Source organism: Trichoplusia ni, chromosome 4, assembly GCF_003590095.1.
Source record: "Trichoplusia ni isolate ovarian cell line Hi5 chromosome 4, tn1, whole genome shotgun sequence".
NCBI lineage: Eukaryota > Metazoa > Arthropoda > Insecta > Lepidoptera > Noctuidae > Trichoplusia > Trichoplusia ni.
Genome location: NC_039481.1, coordinates 15,971,209 through 15,992,116, shown reverse-complemented (window position 1 = coordinate 15,992,116; position 20,908 = coordinate 15,971,209). Strand labels below are relative to the sequence as shown.

At 34.7% G+C, this 20,908-nt stretch overlaps 1 protein-coding gene across 1 annotated transcript in view; it reads left to right on the top strand.

Moving 5' to 3' along the window:
- The first annotated feature begins 175 nt into the window (after positions 1-175).
- The window catches only part of LOC113493242, a 34,058-nt gene continuing 13,325 nt past the window's right edge, over positions 176-20,908 (top strand). Inside the window, exons 1-2 of the mRNA XM_026871115.1 lie at positions 176-595; positions 6,013-6,142. Of these exons, the coding sequence (XP_026726916.1) occupies positions 539-595; positions 6,013-6,142 (187 nt within the window). The 5' untranslated portion in view covers positions 176-538. The remainder of the gene's footprint in view (positions 596-6,012; positions 6,143-20,908) is intronic.

Genomic DNA, 20,908 nt, shown 5'->3' with positions numbered 1-20,908 from the left:
AGTGTCTTAAATGTCAAGCTATTATTCATGTATAAGCACATGAAGGTCATAAGTCATGGATTATAATCTTTATTTCGTAAAAGAGTCAGGCTATGAATAATAATATGAACATAAAATTTATCGAGTTAATTTACTAAATACACCATAGAGTCATCGTTTGGTAATACTTCTTCAATATTACTTTATTTTAGACACTCGTTCGTTTGAATTGACGACAGAGTGTCACTTGAAGAAATGAAAGTGTAATCTCGAACATGACATCAAAGATTTTAATTATTGATAAGTGTCCTTGACCTTGTTTCACTACAAATAGACAGTCGAGTGTAAACAAAAAAGGTCGATCGTTACTTCTATGTTATTGTCAAATACTTTGTTTACATAATGTACTACGAAGGTCCAAGCATAGAGGTCGTAAGGCGCGCGGCACGCGACAGCCGTAGACTCGTAGCGGAATCGTAGCTTGCGGCAGTCACGCTACGGCGAGCGACGGCTACAGTCGGTCGCTACGGCTACGCGGGTCTAAGTGTTCGACCACGTAATGTTGTGGTGTTCGGTCGCGTTGTTGGCACTGTTTGCCTCCGTCCAAGGACGAGCGGTAAGAATCACTATTCACTTCCTTTTGTTATAACTTTGTATTATTTGTGAGTTTTACTTGCATTACTTAGTTTGAAAGTTCAACACCACAGTCAAAATATTTAAGACGTTACGCGTTGCTAATATACTTCGGTATTTGAGTAACGGTACTTTAATACTTTCTGCCGTAAATAAATGAAAGGCTTTTATCTTGATGAAGTCATTTAATTAATACAGTGCTTTTATGATGTACGATAAAGGTGCAGATACATTCCAATTTATTTCGAATTGTAATTAAATGTGAAAGAAAAGAAAGTTTTAGGTATTATAATATAAAAATGTGTTTTTTTATACGTATAGGAACAAAAATATTATACCAACGAAGTTTTTTTTCGAAATTAGCCGAATAATTTATCTTAATTCTTTTTATCATTTAATACATTCCTACACACGTATATCAATTAACAAACGTCCTTTTATAATAATCAAATAAGGCCTATCTAATGTAATGAGCACGTGACGAACAATCACATTTGTCTTTCCTCAAAGTGAAATTAACAACAGTACATAATATTCGCCACCCCTAACTTCGGTGGGTTCACCCAGGGGTTAATATCAACACGATTGCTCTGCATGCGCCTCATTTACCAGGGGTCCAAATACAACTGTCTTAAGTACCATCTTAAACTACTGAACACAAACAAGTTAAACTTTGACATTAGCCACAGTATTATCTTGGTACCTTTGTTAGTAATGTTCCTTCTGTTATGATAGCAGTTAGACTTTAATGACCAGTATTTTGATGCAAATTGAACTATTCGGAATAATTCCTTTTTAGGTTATGTCGGGATTTTATGACAGGAGTAATGAAGATGGCCGAATAAAAGAAAACATTTTTTTTAAAGGATTCTAAATTTAAAACGATAATTGAAATGTATTGCGCCATAAATAGCAAAGAGGTCGTATAATGAAAAACATTTTTTTGATAATAATTTTGGTTCTAATATTTTTTTGCATGACCTTTGTCCAAGGTTAATTTACCAAATAGGTAAAAACAAGTGCAAGGCACAGATCTACTACTACCGTGATATTGCGGCACTTTTAACATTTGCCAGTTAGTTTCAAGGTAATGTTATTCGACTTAGACTAAAACAATTTAAACATTACGTATTCAGTCTTTTTTTCATTTTAAAACATGAATTTTAAAGTAAAATCATTCTAGTAAATTAAATAAATCCAAACTTATAAAAACTTCTAGATTTCGTTCTACAACTTTTACCGTATGAAATGCTTTATAAGGCAAAACCCTTGTCATTGGTAAAATTATTTGTTCAGATTGACATTGACGTGTAATATTATGCCTTCGTAAAAAAACTAACATATTAAAGCTTGAAAGTGATTTTCACGCCACGCCGGTTTAAGAATAGCCACCTTGCGTCTGTTCGTGACAAAAGCCTATTTACATAGACATAACAAATCACACCTTTATTAAAAAGGCAGTCGTGTGCCTAATAGTCCTTGCGTTGGCAGCAAAGATACTGGAACATATTTGTGGTAAACATTAACATAAAACCTTCGTGTTTAGGATAGCCGACCGCACCTTAGGATCTTCATAGACAATTTGCAGAGACAATAATCATTATTGAGCAATATGAGAACATGACTACGAAATTCCTACAAGTCTAGTTGGCCTTGCCAAGTGTCGTTTGTACAATCGTTAGCGTTAATAGTGCAGACACATGCAATGTTAATGGAAATAATATCTACTATCTGATCTAAGTCACGTTAACACTGAAATGTTTGAAATACACATAGTTTAATAAAAAGTGTTGTGTTTAGTTCACTCACGTTATATTCGGAACATTTTACCCTGACTTATTTTTTAAGTTTCCGCGCTCAAAAACGGAATCCTATTCCTAAGCTACGCTGTCTAACCTTCTGACCGTCCGTTTGTTTGGGTTTTGTCTCGTGAACCACGATAGCGAGATGCTAGCACGCCAGTTTTACTCGCAATTACCGATTTTTTATAATTATATAAAGTGAAATAGCACAAGTATAATAACACAAGACAACCGATGACGGAAAATAGTCGTTGGACATAAAGAGTGATGGTTTGTGCCGCTCGAACTCTACTTAACCTTTAGCCACATTTTCTTGTTGTCAGCTCCCAACTGTTGTCCATAAATCAGTTTATTCGTAAACTTAATAAAAACAAAAGACGGTTTGTCAAGAAGCCACAACAAAGTAAATACCCCTCATTGTATCCGACGGGAACATAACGTCTTTATCCTTCACAATGAATTGAATGAATGGCTTCAACCTACCTTCATAATACATAGCGAGCTTAATGCTGCTTGTATCATTTACATTTAGACGTAAATAGTCTATCTTGTGTATTTTTAGCACCTGTATCCACGTAGGCAACGGATTTCTTTATCAAGACAAAAAATGATCGGTATTTTTACTTTCTTTGTTGTACGTTTGAGTGGAAGAATATTTTTGATCAAAAAACATGTACTTAGCACATTATATAAAAAGGTACAAAAGGAGATCAAAAGTCCTTTTTAGTATTCAAAATTTGACTGAAAGTAAAGATGAGTCTACAGTTGAATATCACCGGATTTTTTTTAGAGATGTGACACATTGTATCATTGGAATCGAATCGAACAATCGATGCATATAAACAGTGGGAACATGCTATTGTTTAAATTAGGAAGTCAAATCGAGAACTTGAGAATTCAGCATGTTAATTAAGTTATCGGGAACAGCTTGTTCGAGGACTGCCTTGCAAATTTGCTGCGCAAGCTCAAACTATACCCGGCATACCAATTTATTGGAATTTATACATTAATAGTTTACAACCTTAATTTTATATTTAAACCGATAGTTAACCCGACCGACTTAAAGTCGTGCTTCATTCTAAACTTGTATTATGAAAAATCATAAGCGTACTGTTCGTGAAAAAGCATGACTATACTCGTGGGACGGTGCTAGCAAGGGCTTAAAATGTAAGGTAATATTAAAAAAAAATTACTGCAATCGATTCTGCTCCTGACTCAGACTAAATTAATTACTATGTCGTTTATAGTAAAAGCTAGCTGCACCCTGCGGTTAAACGTTTATAAGAGAGGTTGTTCCTTGCTTTGGTTAAATGTTCCCGTATATAAAATGAAACAAAAATAACAATATAATTATGAATTGTCAACGACAAGAAAAAAATCCTGCTCAAGTCACGATCGAACTTTAGTGTTCAAATCTAGGAAGTAACAACGAAAAAATCTTGTCACGCCTAGTTCGCTCCCAAAAGCCCTTAAAATTCATAAAAAATATTAATGTGATGAGATTGAAAAATTTATAGTTGAAAGATTAATTGACATATGGACATTATTCGTGTAAAACGTGAAAACAGTCTCATTTTAAGTCAGTTTTAAACCTTTGAACAAATTTGTGAAAAACGAAATTGTGTTAAACACGTCAGCCTGACACTGTCAATGTGTCAGTCCAATGGACTGTAAAATGTATTAAAGCTTGCAATGGGGTTAAAATATAGTGTAAAAGCGTACCGGGAAAGCTGACACAAGAGCAAAACACGCTGTTTATTTACGGCTAATATTTACTCTACATTTATTTAATTGACAAAAAAAAATGCAAGCCTTAGAGTATTTTTATAAAAAGAAATGTGGTAACAAGTGTGTTAGTGTGTTGATACTAATCTACAAAATTTACATGTTTTGAAAACAAACTCGATTTAAAGCTTGGTTCGTGAACGAAACAAAGCAGAAAGCCTTAAATATATGTTAATGGTATTTATATCCGAAAAGAAAAATATTCAATGTTTCTTGTGCAACCTTAATTATGTATAAGGTCTGTTAGAAATTCTCTTTTATGTCTAAATATAGTCGCACTTCAGCCGACGACGATAGCGGCTGACATTAACATGAGATTGACATTCAGAAACAGAGGACTTGTGTTACGTTTCTTGAGCACTTAAATCAGGCGTGTTTTTTCGCCATATATTATGATATGTTTATATTAAAAATGTATTTTTTTTTGTTTGTTTTGGTGAAACGCTGTGAGAACGCGCGGATAAGTTAGTTAATGAATTTTACATCATATAATAGTGTAGTTCACCTTTCCAAATTTTCACAAAATTTCTTAAGCTTCCAAAAATGTATTCATATATTATCCTAGTGTTTTCAAAGGCCTCATAATTTCTAAGTATTCAAGTCGAGTTTACGTACATCAGCTTCAATATTATGCGGTCCAATGTACTAAGGAAACCTTAACAGTTTACTCCAAGCTTCTCAATAAAGGCAAAGACTTGTAGCTAACCGACTCTCTAGGGCTTTCTGGTTGTGACGCCTTTCGTAAACACCGGGTACCGATTGATACAGCACTGAAAGTGTTCATTAAGTTATACAGAGTTCGTGTTTCAGGTTTCACAATATTGCATGTTGCGTACAAAACAAGAATTCCTTGTACAATTTTTTTTTAAATAGTAATAGTACACAAGAGTAACTAAACCATTTCTCACGAAAGTAATATGAGTTGAAGATTACAACCTCTAAAAAGCCTTTGTTAAAACTTATATTTTAGCAAATAATAAGATTTAACAGGACCCGTAGTAAATTCACGGGTCGCTGCAGACGAAATTATCTTTAAATTTAACCGAAACAAGTTCGACTGAGAGCGGTCAGATTTCACGTTATATTTATAAACGAGGGGATCTAATTTAGTGAACTTAGTGTTAATTTGATCTTAATAAGGAAATCGTACATAATTTGACGATCTACATACTATCTATAACAATTGTACGAGCACATTCATAGCTGCCGAAATCTCATCCCTACTTTGTTTGTCACAAGTCCGTGTTCAAAGTTAACATATTACTTTGTATTACGTAATCTAATATCACATGGAAACACGCTTGTTTGCACTAACTGAAACTAAAACAAAATTTTCTTATTTTCCACGTGTTATGAGAATTTTCTTCCACACAATGGTTTTAGCAAATGAAAAAGTTCATTAAAGTGGCGCGCTGGCACAGTCCCCGGTATTGACCTCCTTTGTATAGAATTTGCACAAGTTTATGCATGCAGTACGAATACACGAATGTATTCAGAGCTCGACTTTTATTTTGTGGAACACGATTTTGAAACTTTAATCTTTAAGATAGCTCTATAAACGGGAAAACCTCGTTTCTGTAAAATATTGTAACGATATAAAAATTCGTCTGACACTAGGTATGTTGTCGAATGATAAATAGTTGGCGAGTGCAATGGACAGGCGATGTGAAAAATTGCTGAGGGTCAAGTGGAGGCTTTTTGTGTCTTTTTTTGCTATATTGACTAAAAACAGGCAGCATTGTTTTATCGTTTAGTTTTACTGTTTTGAAAAAGTTTAACAGAAAAATATAATTTCGTTTTTTTTGGTTGACAGGTAAACATCAGCAACACATGGGTACTACCTGAGGAAGGCTTCCCGGTGTTCTACCGGTACTTCCGAGACCGCATATCTTGGTACGAGGCTGATGCCGTCTGCCAGTTCCACCACGCCAACCTCGTCACAGGTTAGTTCTAACCTAATTACAAACTAATTAACTAAAACATTACGCTAGGCTATCTAATTTACCTAAAAGCATCCATAAAACATATTCAAACTTTTATACAAAAACTATTCATTTCTAAAAATTATTTGGAGCTCGTCACGAGTGGCCAGTACAGATTAGAATTATGGAAAGTTTAAATGGCTTTCACAACTTAGCTACTCTCTTTAATCAAGATTCGAGATCATTTTCCCATCTGTCATAAAAGAAGTGGAACCTTCATCCAGGAAATGATACATTGAACCTAGGTAGGTATGTGCATGGCAAAGTTTATCCAAAAGGAAGTCGCCTTCCAGAATTCTTGGCAATTAGCGATAATTAAACGGTTTCCTTATGTTTGTGAAAGAAAAGTCGACCGTTTCTGCACGCCAAGTAAAAAAGAGCCATTTCCGAAGAAAAAAGATACTAACGAGAAGTTTTCGGGAAACCTTGCGAGAGATAAGCAGAATAAACACATTGATGGATATAATTCACTTAAACATCTTTATTTTAGGGCTCACGATAACTCTCTGAATTACTTCAATACATTGTTCGTTAAAGAAGCCAGTTGTGGGTGAACAAAAAGAGGCAGATATATTTCAATATTCCCACGGGCCGTTAGGTCTAATCGGCGGCAATCCAGCCAAGACCCCCATTACCGTTGATAGCGCCCTCGACCCCCGCTACTGCCGAGATACAAACCCGTCACATATAAATGTACGTGCCGATAACAGAATGTAAATATACGTCTTGTCGTTTAGAACACCACATTAAGTTGTAAGAGACTGGGAGATAAAGGTACGGGGATGTTTTGATGTAAACAGAGTTATAAAACTTTAACAGTAAGAGAAAATATTATGAAACAGTTTCCGTGTTTACTACACGTAAGAATAGGTTTATACGCACGCATAATAGAGTATGGGTTAAAATCTACAAATGCTGGGTTAATTTTACACCAGTTTTGTAATTGTAATATTTGTATTCGATTCAACATAGTACTAATATGTCCATTCATTTATATACAAGGACGAGTCATTAGGTTTCATAAATGGCGGCCGGTTGGTAACTGTAACGAGGTCCCTCGGCCGCCACTGATTCCCGATCCGATTACGTTTGGACCCACGATTGATAACCTTCCAATATCGTCCCCTAAATGAAAACGTTAATTTAAAACACATTTTGAGTTATTGTTCAATCAAAATTCCAAGATAGCTTTGCAATTTCAGTTTTATGATGGAACGTTGATGATTTGATGTAAAAATTAATTGTCACTGCTAATATCTATTTTTTTTTTCAATTTTATTTAACAATGATTTGCTTACGAAAAAAACATAACTTTACTACTTAGGTACGTCGAGCAAGGTACAGTTTGTAAATTATTAATTTATTAGACAATTTGTAGCAAGATAACTCATACCTATAAATAATTCTAACTGTACACGGCACTATTCTTCGCAACGATGAAAACCATTAAGTGGTCGAAACGTCTCCGTTTCAGAATAGTTTTATTTCAGCAAACAAAACAGCAAACTATTTTCCTCCCGCAAGTAAAAGTTAACGGAGGGGAGCGTGACGTAATGGCCCAGTAACGTGGCACTGCGACTGCACTTTCAAAACGACATGCCTGCTATTCAGAAGCTGAGAGGTACAGTCAAACGATGCACTCTATCTCACAAGTGAAGCGAACAAAGAAACACATAAACAACAAACGAGGAAAGCAGAACTCAACTATTACACGGAGCGACGTAACGTTTTGAAGTAATGCTATTTTTGCCTTAAGATGCTGACGAAATATCTCCATTACCAGGGCCGCCTCTCATTTATACCCTGAGAGCGCCAGTTGAAAACAAAACAATACCTACTTATTCGTCTTTGTGCACAATGAATGTGAGGCGCTGTAGGCCTCCGCTGTTGTCGAACAAATCCTTTGTAATACAAGACGCTTTTATCCTCAAAATGAAAACTTAAATTAGTTTCGAGATGCTTTCTTGAAAGAATTCATTTTGTGTTATTTGAAATTCAAGAAGGCTAATTAAAGCCTCAGAAAATTAGGGTCCTGTAATATTGTACACTTCACTCATTGTTTATCGGTTGTTTGATTTAATTGAGCCGTGAAACTTCAAACTTGACTGAAGTATCTGTTATAGATAATCCTTTCAAGACACGATACCTGTATTCAAACATCCATGCACCGTTTTATCGGGCAGATACCGTTTAAGTCATAAAAATCGAAAATATATCAAAAAACGATTGAAATCTGAAAGCTTTTGTTTTAGAGCTCACAAAAAAGGGACTCTCCTGATGAAATATTGATAGTAACTTAGTTACAAAGACATTTAAATGAAGGGAGATAATTTTAAAACGGAATAAAAACTTTTTGAAGGACGTCCAAATACAATTGTTCATTATCATTAATTCTTTTTATTCAAGTTGTGAAATGTCTTTCCATCCTCTGCTTACATTATTCAAGCACCTAGTTAACAGTTGGGCCTTTTAGATCCTTGTGTAAATTGCCACTCCAACATTGAATATTAACATTTAAAATCAGATAGAATCGGCGAGATTGACTCACATAACTCTCTTTTATCCGCTTTTTATTCGTAAAGATAGATTGTGAAAGGTTATTCATAAAATTGCTATCATTATTGTCGTACTATTTTAACTTAAAGAGATGTGAAAAGGGTTTTATTATGATTATTTCAGTTGATTTATTTTGACTTTTCTACGTCTATGATATAAGGTAATATATGTATAAGGTAGTTATATTAATATTTTATGTACACGTTAGTATAGATTTGATAACTACGAGTAATTTTAATGGCTTACACATTAAAATTACGCATCGAATAGAGTTTACAATTCATAATCGATTCGCATTTAGCAAACTAATGGGCGATATCACCCAATGTTGTCATTAGTTGCGTAACGACCGCCACCAGATGTCAATAGAAATGCCCGCTGACCTGTGATTGGTAGATCGTGTAATTATGAGTCATCAATGTTCACAAACTACCCTCAAATTATAATGTTTGAAAACTGGACTTTTTGAATGATGATAATTAATTGATGAATAACCACTGATACTCGATATTTCTCGGCACTGAGCTCTTTAAAATTAGTCACATGTCTTATTGTTTTCCTCCTTCTATAAGGCTAAATAATACGTAACTTTTTCTTGATTTTTCTTACATTGATTAATAAATTTATACGATCGATCCCGCCCCAGTATAGGACAGATGCTCCTACAAACTTGTGCCGTAAGTAAAGAATATTAATCAATCATTAACTAATTGATCTTGAAACGTGTTAATAAAATGAAATGTTCATAATCTATCATTATTTGACTGACAGCGATCAATTATAAATTGTTAGAGCTAAAATTAATTATTATCAAGTCACGTTTATGAAAACGGGAGCTAGTTCCAAAAACGTACGAGTCACTATCGCTTCAGACTGAACAAAGGCCAAGTTGTTTAGAGTTTTAGTTAGCTTTGAGTACAGTTTAATCCTTCCGTTTTCTGTAATCAGCAAGCCGCCGCACTTACCTACGTATCGCCTTATCAAAGTCATGTAAGTCAGGAACAGCAAGTTCCTGGAGTTTGTTCTCTGACGAGTTTACACACGTCACGAGACATGACGGCGTATTGTTCGACTCCGGAGTGAAACAATATGCAAACTCTAGTGAATATTTCATAAAAGTGTCGGAACTTTTGTAGTTTAAGGAAACTTAATGTTCATTGGACTGCTTGTTGTAAATGTTTTAAACTGCAGTTTTGCAACGTTTAAGTGAAAAGTAAGTACGGTTTTTGGAATAAACACATTGTTGCGATAAATTAACAAGAGTTATTAATACACACGAAATATTTTTACGTAACCGAGCGATTTTAACAAATATTAACCGTAGGTATATAGTTCCGCATACTTTTTATATAATGAAAATGAGAAATGGCATCAGGAAGCGAAGGTTTTTATTTCAGCGGCGGCGTTATTATAGGCGGAAGGCGGGCGACGTTTGACCCCGAGCCGTACATCACCCAAATATATCGAGTCGTGAACACTCTTGCAATACTTTATTTATTTTATACTAGTTCCGTATTTTCTTCATAAAGTTTTCTTGTTTCTGGCCTTCTCCGCTGAGAAAACAAGATGTGAAACACTTTATAAACTAGGAACAGGACACGGATGTGTTTATTATTAAGCACGTACGTAAAGCGCAGTCTACTCGGGCAATGCTTAAAATGTATGTACGGATAACAATCTCAGAGAAAAATACGTGTTTTAAGTTTAGATAGTTTTCGAAATCGTTGGTAGTTTAAACGTGTATTAAAAATAAAGTTTTTTCCAATGGCGTGGCGTAGGGTCCCACAAAAACCTTGTCTAGTTGATGGCAAAGGTAAAAAGCAACGTCACTTTAAATGACTTGGATTTAGACATGCAAACTCCTACAATGGCGTTACTGGTAGATATCCAATTTTTATCCGCGTAAAAAAGGTGGAACCTAACCCACAGATATAACTGTGAAAAACAAGCAATCATAATTCTAATTATATTATTATGACCCAAAAACTAATACCTACATGCGGCATTAGTTTTGTACACACGTCCCATGAAACTAGAGAATTCTTTATTCTATAGCGTCCCACAATCACGTTCTAAAAGAGATAAGATAAAGCGGGGATTTGCCGACGCCTGAAAGAAATTTCTATGCAAAATAATATCAACTCAAGGGATTTTGGCAAATAGGTTTTAGTCAATGAGCTTAGCAAATAGTGCGCTGTTTTTATATGATTTTCCTTATTTGACGCTATACATTTTAATACAATTTTCACTGTTATTGTGTTCATAGTCTTACTAAGCAAAATATATTTTAGAGATTCCATAAACTGATAAAGATTTTGCTATTTTAAAAAAAATGCTTAGTAAAAGCATTTAGCATTAAAACTTCAAACCATACACTTTTAGCATAATATTTTGTAAGCTAACTTTTGTTTTCAGAACAAAAACAATAGTTTTTGTACTGTAACCAAGCTTTAAAACTTTCGCCTTGACCTACTTGTATCGGTTGCTATGGAAACCATGTAATTACATGAAGGCAGAAGGTATAAGTTAAGAAGTTTCTAGCAAGAATGTCAAAACTATGTGTTGTGTTCGAACTTCCGAATCGGGGTGTCGTCTGAACTACTTTCGCGTGTTAAAGATTTTGTTATAAAATAAATAAAAACTATATTGCTCTTAACCTAAATGGTTCTAACTACGAGAAAGAAGATGATGAAATAATTCAAGCAGATGCGTTATTAATTGCTCCATGTCAAGATTAATAATGATTTGCTAGAATTTTTATTTACACGATTCTGAAATACGAACATAAATATTGAAATAAACTCGTACGGTATGTATTTCGCAAATAGTGAATTGCAACTACATAAAAGTGAAAATAAAAATTTAATCGCTTTTCCTTGTAAGTACTAGTCGTAAACTAAGGTGCGTTGGAGACATCGAAGTCTAGTTTTATTGCACAAAATTGGGAAATGGTTTAATTAGGACCAACACTATCAAGTCCAGACAGATGTTTTATATCTCTGGACTAATTTTGATAGACGGTACTAAAACAGCTCGATTAATCCTGGTCACTTTGCGAGCAACTTAAAACGTTTACGTTTAGAGAATAAAACAGAAAACACTATATTTTTGGTTGATTGTAGAATTTATGGATAATTAACCCTTGGCATGCCTGGTGGGCAAAAGTTACACGCTATGCCTGGTGGGTCTCTCAGACCCCGATTTCAAAATAGCATTTTATTCTATAAATTTTATTATGTAAGGTGATTTAATGATTCAAGACGCATGCTTAAAGGGGAAAAAATGATAGTAAAAAAATTCACATTAGAAATTAATCAACTTTATTAATATAGCTGGAATTCTTGTCATATAGAAAAGGTTTGAGCATTTTCATAAGCACTTTACAACCTATATGTACCTGATTATGTAATACACGAATTCGAATACATAGCTTCCGTGTTTCGGAAAGCACGTACAAATATGGGTCCAACGCCCTTTTCCCTCTCCGGTGGTGTTAGATTGCCGAATCGAGAGTTCACCTGTGTTGTCACACACGCAGTTGCACTATAATGATCTACAACGCAGCTGGCTGGTTACTGGGTACACTAGCCGCCGTGGCTGCGAGTCAGTCAGCACATTTTTATAATTAGATTTGTTAATTATAATCTAAGCTATCAAAAAATAAAAACTCCCTTTACCATGGACCTTCTGCTTTTATTTCTGTTTGTGTTAACACTCGAGGGCATCACGTCCACAAGATCCCTTGCCCGCGATCATGCTGCGGGTGTTACAGCGTCCCGCCGTCTATGTGACTCAAATCTCTAATGTCCAGTAAATGAGCTTGATTTCATTACTACCATTCTACTATTGATTTGACGCTTCTTGCTTTATTATACTCTGTGTATGTGTGAAAGACATGACGTGTAGGGTGTATGTCTAAATATTGGTTGCCATGGAAACTTTTTTTCTAGAAGGTAAGCAGTTCCTTTTAAAACTGTATAGAGCACAAGTGATCGATATTCAAACTGGATTTTAATTAAGAAAGTGTTCCCAGAATAACTGTCCCTCAAAACTTAGTTAAATTAATTGCCCTTAAGTTAAAAATATGTTGTTATTTATATTTCAATACACAACGTCCACGTGCCACGTCTGAAATCGCCTAAATTGCGTCAATTTATCTCAAACCTTGGAAGTTCTGTCCGCCTCAACGTTATAACTCTGAAAGTTGCAAAAGAACCATTTATCTGAGTGGAAAAAATCCAAATTATATTTCTTTGGGCAATTTCGGATTGTAATTGAAAGCTCCGATGAAATATCAGAGGAGATTAATCCGTTTAGATGGAAAACAAACCATTTGGTGAATGAACAATTTGAGTATTTGAGCTCGGAGTTAATATTAAAGGCATACTTACCAATATCAAAAAAGCGAAAGTTATTGCTATCGATATATGGATTGTTAAATATAAATTGTAAAATGTTTTTTATGAATGTCAAAAGGTTTTTGCCAGCCTGAAAAACTCACAGGCGGGCTTTTGAACCCAAAGCAGGAAATCAAGATTTGGTACTGATTTAATGTAAACATTTAACTTTATAAATAGCAGATAATTTGTTATAGGCAAGCCTTTATGGACAATATTTTTTAGAAGTTAGAAAATATTTTAAAATGAAAGTACTCAAGATGAAACGGATTAACGAACTAAATTAAAAATTCAATAAATTTAAGAGCTACATGGTCGTTTTTAAATTAAATTGGTCATATTGGATTGAAGCAATTAGTCAATTTTAGAAAATTAGCTGACTTTATTCCACTTAGTAGATAACACGGAGTGTTTTTAAACAATTACGGACTTCGAAATATGAAAAGGATGGAACTTTAAAAGGTTTTAATCTAAAATAATTTTCAACTCTCTCTCCATCTTTTTTATATAAAGTTAAGATATAACTGGCTTCCGTGAAATATGATATCATTAGTTTAACCAAGGTTTATGGTCCGAAATCCTAAAGACGCCGTGATTAAGTGTAGAGATAAATGTTCATTTCGTTTCTCCGGGAGAACATTTGGCCGTTTACTTGGAACTAAATCAAACTTTGTAATGGGAAAATGCAGTTTACGTGGATAGACTAGGTTTTTTAGGGCTTCGTCTTCAAAGGGTACCATGTTAAAATATGATGGACAAGTCGATTTTTCACAAAAGATGTATTTTCATTGCCGTTATAACGATAAATAGTAAAATCATCGAAGTTAAGCAACCGTTAGCAGGGTCATACATTTGACTGTTTTTTTAGCCTGTTTGTTGAGAATCCTAATTATTGTTGCAATTCCGAATGACACTTATCGTTTTCTTTTAAAACATATTGTTTTTGTATTTTTCCTGCCCTTCGTCAAAGTCTAGAATATCGGAACTAATAAACCTTGACATTTAGTCCAGTGGGGTTAGAAGCTATTTACTAGGTAACTAGTTTATTTTTCCTTGGATTAATTGTGGAACTACAACAATAATATAACGTTCTATAATATTACATTATTACGATAGTGATGATGATAAAAGATATTCATGTAATACGCTAAAAGACAATTTTACTGAAACATCTACCTACGTAAACATTGAATACTATTTTAATCTAGTTTATAACCTTATGTTGAAATACTTATTCTCCCTGCCGATGGCATGAGACTTTTCACTCTTTTTTTCAACTGAATAATTTTCAGATTGTATTTGTAATTATTTCTTGTATTCATGATTATTGAAAGTTTTCTTCTTGTAAATGACTTATCTTCGTAATCCATCGTTTCCAAAGACAAAATTGCAGTAAGCCACAATCGCTGGAGTATCTAATTTCGGTCTAATGAAGGTTTCCGAACATATTCGCAGCACAAAAGTTTGTCCGACAGCGGAGCGCGCACGTCAAGTTTGTAATAATTCCGACTTATATGGGAGTTGGTAAATCTTCAGGAAGGAGACAACTCCCCGAGGAGTTGCCTCTTATTATGCTGGTGTCTCTCTCTAAATTAAGCACTGCAGCATATATGTCTGTGTTTTAGTTACATTTGTGATTGACAGCTGTAAAAGCAGGTTTTACTTTCCTTCTTGTGGAAATATGACCGTGGATCAAGAAAAAATGTTTATCCTCGATATTGACCACCACCACTCACCATACAAAAATGTCATCAGCTGATCAAGATATGTAAGGACCGAACAACATTAATTTTCGGAATAGACTCTTAGAATAAGTTTTTTATTTCTCTACATACATACCTATATAGAGAAGTAAATATGACATTCTGTTCGAATACGCCGGATATAGTGCTTCTTTTATACCGCCTATAAAGATTGTATTTTCTATATAGGTTCCGATACGGCCTTATCGTTGCCAAGTCGTATAAGTATATCATCGACACACCCTGTATCTGATGGAGGTCATAATCTATTAATCTTCCCATAAAGGCCGTGTCCGCGGATGGTTATAAATGACGTGCCTTCTCTGCCCGACTCCTTTGTATAGTCTTCTCAGCTTGCCACAGTCTCGCATCTATTTATTATTTAAATCCAACTGGACTAAGAAATTCAAATCCGTTTATGTAAATCGATGTTAATGCGCTTTGTAGTTGAGGGCTCTTACTTATTGCTTCGACAATTACTTTGAAGATGCTCGACGATGCCATTGGTGAGCATCTTCAGGAAATAGTTTTGCAATGAAATAAACATTTAACTGACGAAGGGATTTGTGAAGATGGATCAAAATCGCCTACTTGAACAGAAATAAATTTAGAAAACGTCTTCTTTCCTTTTGAAATAAGCGTTGTTTTGGGAACCCTTTAACACCAGATGATTTAATTTTTCTGCACAAGTTGAAAGCATAATGATAAGGTAAACGAAAACAGATGATGCAACCCATTTCTTTTACTTAAGGAATGCTTCAACCGAGCTAAGATATCATGTCGTTATTACACTGCGATGCTCGTAAGTTCATAAGAGAGCGGTTATCAGCATCGCACCTTCCACATGCATAAAATATATTTAATAGAGCTGATACCTACATGTTCCACCTTCTATTATGTAAGGAGATAAGAAAAGCACCGAGAACGAACACTTACGAAATTTAGGATGCATGGTTTTTACGAGCCATAAAAAGAATGTTTACTTTCTTTCCCAAGGAAATTCACTTGCCTCTAAATATTTGAAAGGGTATTTCTACTGAGCAATATATGGCATCACGCAAGATGACTTGCGTTTCTCTGTTATTTCGGAACATTCTTGTCTACCGCATAACGTCGAAACGCGTTTGGTATTACTGATGTATAGAGATGATCACTTAGGGGAATGCGTTATTTCATTCATCGGCGTTTACCGATTCGCTCACGGATTTCGAAACATACTGGTTTGTGAAAGAATATTTGCAATAGGAACAAAAAAGTTCCATTCATCAGCTTTGATACGAAAATGGGCTCGGGCAATAGGCTTCGGAAAGCTTTTCAATTTAGTCCCGTGGACGGACGAGCGCTGGCCGCTGACGTGCAGATTTTGAACAGATTTCAATATTGACTCTATGGTGGTTATACTCACATCACTGTCTTTACGTAATACGCTATTGTATCGTTACCCAAGGTAAGCTAAATAAAAATCAATAACAATAAATTACGTATCTTAATCTATATCTATATCTATATATACTCTATACTAATATACATATAAAGCTGAAGAGTTTGTTTGTTTGAACGCGCTAATCTCAGGAACTACTGGTGCAAATTGAAAAAATCTTTTTGTGTTGAATAGACCATTCAACGAGGAAGGCTTTTGGCTATAAACCATCACGCAGCGACTAATAGGAGCGAAGATACAATGGAATATGTGAAAAAAAACAGGGCAGGTATATGTAAATCATAACTTATCTCTTCTACCCACGGGGACGAAGTCGCGGGCAACAGCTAGTGTTAGATAATCTTAGTACACACAACTTAACTAGTTTATAAACATCCCTGACTACGTTTGAGGAATTATCTCTGGTAGGTTTCGGGGATCTCATTACTGCCACTAATTACTCTATATAACTCTCTCTCTCTATAACTGCCTATTTAGATAAAGAGTAAGTACAGAACGCACATCAAGATACATTGCGTGCAGATAGCCGCATCAAAACAATATGATTGTCAGATATTGTGTGTGTAACAGCTTAGTGTCGGTGTACGGCGCTCCGGCGACTATAATCTGGTTTATTAGCGGATATAAAGCGAGGTGCGGCTTTATTAACGTTATGTATTGCCTGTCCACCCCGCTAGGTGTGTCCGCTATCGATCGCCTACTTTAGCTTCTTTCATTAAACTTAAACGTCGTGTTAAGTTCACGAAACGAGTTTCTTATAGACCCTCACGCCTAGTTAAAGGTTATTTAATAGCGAAGAACAATACAGGGTTAATAGGCAATTGTGTCCGTGGATACTGGTAAATAGACTACCGGCTGCTTGTTTGAATAATTTACGAGAAGGTTAAATTGGATTATTAGTTAGATACGAAGCGTCGTTAGTTGATAATGTTGCATGTTAGTGTTTGTAGTGATTTAATTTAAAGTTATTTTAATGGTTGTAGGAACTTCATTATTATTCCATACGAGAATTTAATCAAATACAGGAATTTCTCGTAAAAATAAATATTCACGGAATATTTTTTATTTGTGTATGCACGAAATAACTATAGCTTTTGCTTGTTAAGCCGTTGCGAGCTTGCGTTTGCAAGCATGCCGAATGAAAATTTACAGTAAAACAAATAACGTTTTTGATTAAATGTACAATCCTTTACATGAACACAAGTAAACATTGTACTGATTTTATCAAAAGAAATCTAAGTGCGACATGAACAAGACAATCATTTCTCGTTAAAGGGCTTATTATACTTCATTAATTCAGAGACATGCGATTTTAACGATACGCCATTACTTTAAGGGGCAATTCGGAAGCGAAAGAGATCGTAAGGATCTACCCGAAATCGAGCCACTGAAGCCCTTCTGAATACCGCCAGCTATTTGTAACTTATATTATATATACTTTTTCCTTACCACCCGGAAGATAACGTTTATCCTTATTACTATAAATATAGGTAAACCTACACGTATCTAATATTACCTCCCTTACTACCAGACGTAGTATGATACCTCATAATACAACATGTGTTGGTGATTTGTGTACACTGCGGTTGTTCCTGTGCATTGAAATATACAATAAAGTAAATTAAGTTTAGTCCGAAAAGAACTGGTGAATTGAGAGTTGGACTTGCGACAATAGGCTAAAACAAACAAATTTGCAACAAAACGCTTGTAAGTAGTAAGTATACGTAGATTTAAAAAATAACTCAAATATACAATTCTAGAAACGAATAGTGTTATCCAGTTCCATAAAATATTCAGATATCCGTTCCAACTAGGTATAGCATTACATATGTATATAAGTACATGGGCACTTAACCGTTGAATATGCTTCGTTCCACACCCCGGCACTCGCTATCCGCGCTATTTTATTCCCTACATGTGCGGTGCTGAACCATTTCACATCCGCATCAGCCATTGTCTGAACTGAACCCATGTCTATTTGACGCCAATGTTTTGTTAGAATACTCAAACTGTAAATCGTGTTCGTAAAATTTTATAACGCGCATTTATTGAATATTGGAACATTCGCACCGCATACGACATTGCGTTCAACGCGACGGATAAAAATACACTGTGAACATGAAAATAGTGTGGTGTGGAAACTGGGTTATTACGGGAAATTTTACTTTTTATGTTGTATTTTGTTTGGTTCTACGTCCTTCCTATGTTGAGTTTGTTGGAAGTTGAGCCTGGCTATATAAAAATATCAGTTGCAATACAAATACAGTTGCAGAGGCATCGGAGCATCAAGTTTATTTCTGTGAATAAGGCCATTTCTATGAACTCAATTGCCATAGTGGAAGCGAGAGACCACTACGCGCTACGTTCAAATGTGTCGCTTCATCAAAGCAAAATTCTGGCTTAGCTAGCTCATGAGGCTCTAAAATGCGCCAGCCTAGTTGTTTTCCTGTGTTTGTGACGTCATGTATTACACTTAGGAGGAACAATCCATCACACACTGAACAACGATAGCCTTTTGAGGGAATAATACCAATGGGAATTTAATATAAAGTGTGCCATCCATCATCGCTTACGTACCTTTCTGGCAAGGGAACCGCGATTACTAGTCGCTAAATAATGTACTACATGATGGTGATACACAAACAACAGCGGATACGTCTTTATCACTGAACAAGCAGAATTTACAAAATCGTTCTATTTATGTATGATCAATAGGAACAAGAAATACTGATATATCTTTTCAACAAAAAATGTTGATTTCGTTCGTCATTAGAAATGTTTCTGTGAAATAAATATCGCTAAGGAAACATGAAACAACAGCGGAAAATGAACCTTCTAATTGAGTATAAAACATAATCACGTCTTATATCCTATAGTATGGTACAGTCGCGGCCAAAAATATATATACCTATATATACACATAAATTCATTACTAATTTATTGAGAATCTCTTTAATTTCGTTACACATGTATTAGAACTCCGGAATGTGTACACATATGTATTTCTGCTCGTGTCTGTACATGTATAAGTTTTCACGATACCAGAGAATAGTATCAATAATGTATATCATTTGTCTACGGAATTGAAAAAATCGGAAGAAATGTTCGCTATTTCGTATTTTTATGCGATCATTTCTCTTGGCTATTGGGTTCGAATACCCATATTCGCAGGCTACGACGCAGTCGGACAGAGTTAGTACGCACAATCTGTGACACACTTAACGCAATCGTTATCGACACAAGTCGATTCTAATACAGAGGTGTTGACAAAAGAGATTTATTATGTATGTGGAAAAGGGTTTTAGCATTTAAATGAGTTTCTTGAAAGACCAATATATGAAAGATTATAAGTATAAACAGTAAGACATTTATGTATTCTCCAGGTACTCCCTCATAAATTGTTATACCAAATAAATGTATTTCAATTAAATGTATTTGCCTTCGCGATCCATACTGGTTATGTATGTTCACGGATGACAGCAATTAAGGGGCGTATGTTGCGCGCGTCCGGCGTCCGGTGTCAAGTGTCGGACGTACCCGGGCCGCCGCGATCCCCGACAATGTACGAATATTTCTAAAATGTAGCACCCCTAATTGAAAAGTTAATATTGACCAAGTTTAGCAAATGGAATCATTCAATTAGGAAAGTGTACGCTCCAAATGTTCCAATTAACTTTGAAAAATGAAACTCATATCAAAATAGAAAACGCTATTAAAACTATTTCCATTACAAATGGACGTTTACGGGTTACGGGAAAACCGAGCTCAAAATTATACTGTAAACATTGAAAAATATAACTTTGTCCATTTTGTTTAACAAAATTCGTTATTCTGCAATTTGTTATGTTACAACAGAACTCTAAAAAAGGAAAAGTTTTGTTTTTATTTTTGTTATTTTGTAAAAGCTACAAAAATGGGGCTAGTTTATACAACGGCGTCTTTTAATTGAGCTTCATCAGGCATACAGAAATATTTGTTCATAATAAACCTGTAGTGTCTTGTACCTATTTGATTATCTTTATTTTTGTTTCTTTTTGCACAACTTTCTTGTTAACTCTTGTGTATGGATATAATTTCCCAGAAATGTTGTTTGAATTTCCTCGTACCAATTAGTGAACAAAGAAAAATCATTGAATACAATAAAATAATACGATTCGAATAAATAATAGAGTTTGTAGTTTCTTTTTTAAAATTTTGAGAAAAAAATGCATAATAATGCATTTGTTTCTTGGTCTTAGTCACTTTTTATAAAAATCATAAAAATAATTATAAATTAAAGAACTCAAGTACAATTTTAATACAAAGAAAAATAAGTTGAGCCTTTTTTTTCTATTATCAACGTTCCCGTTACTCTATAAATCTCCTACTGACTCCTTAAATGGCTACGTAACTTCAAGTTCTAAAAGTATTTTGTCAACATAGTTTATTAAGTAATAACGTAATTAGGGTACTCTGCTACAGATCTCCTTTATCTATTTGGGCTTTATCTAGCGAAGCACTAAGAGGACAAAACTTCTATAATTTAATTTCAAAGATAAAGTATTTGCTCGCTTTATTGAATTACCAAACTATCTTCACTACTCTCGCTGAA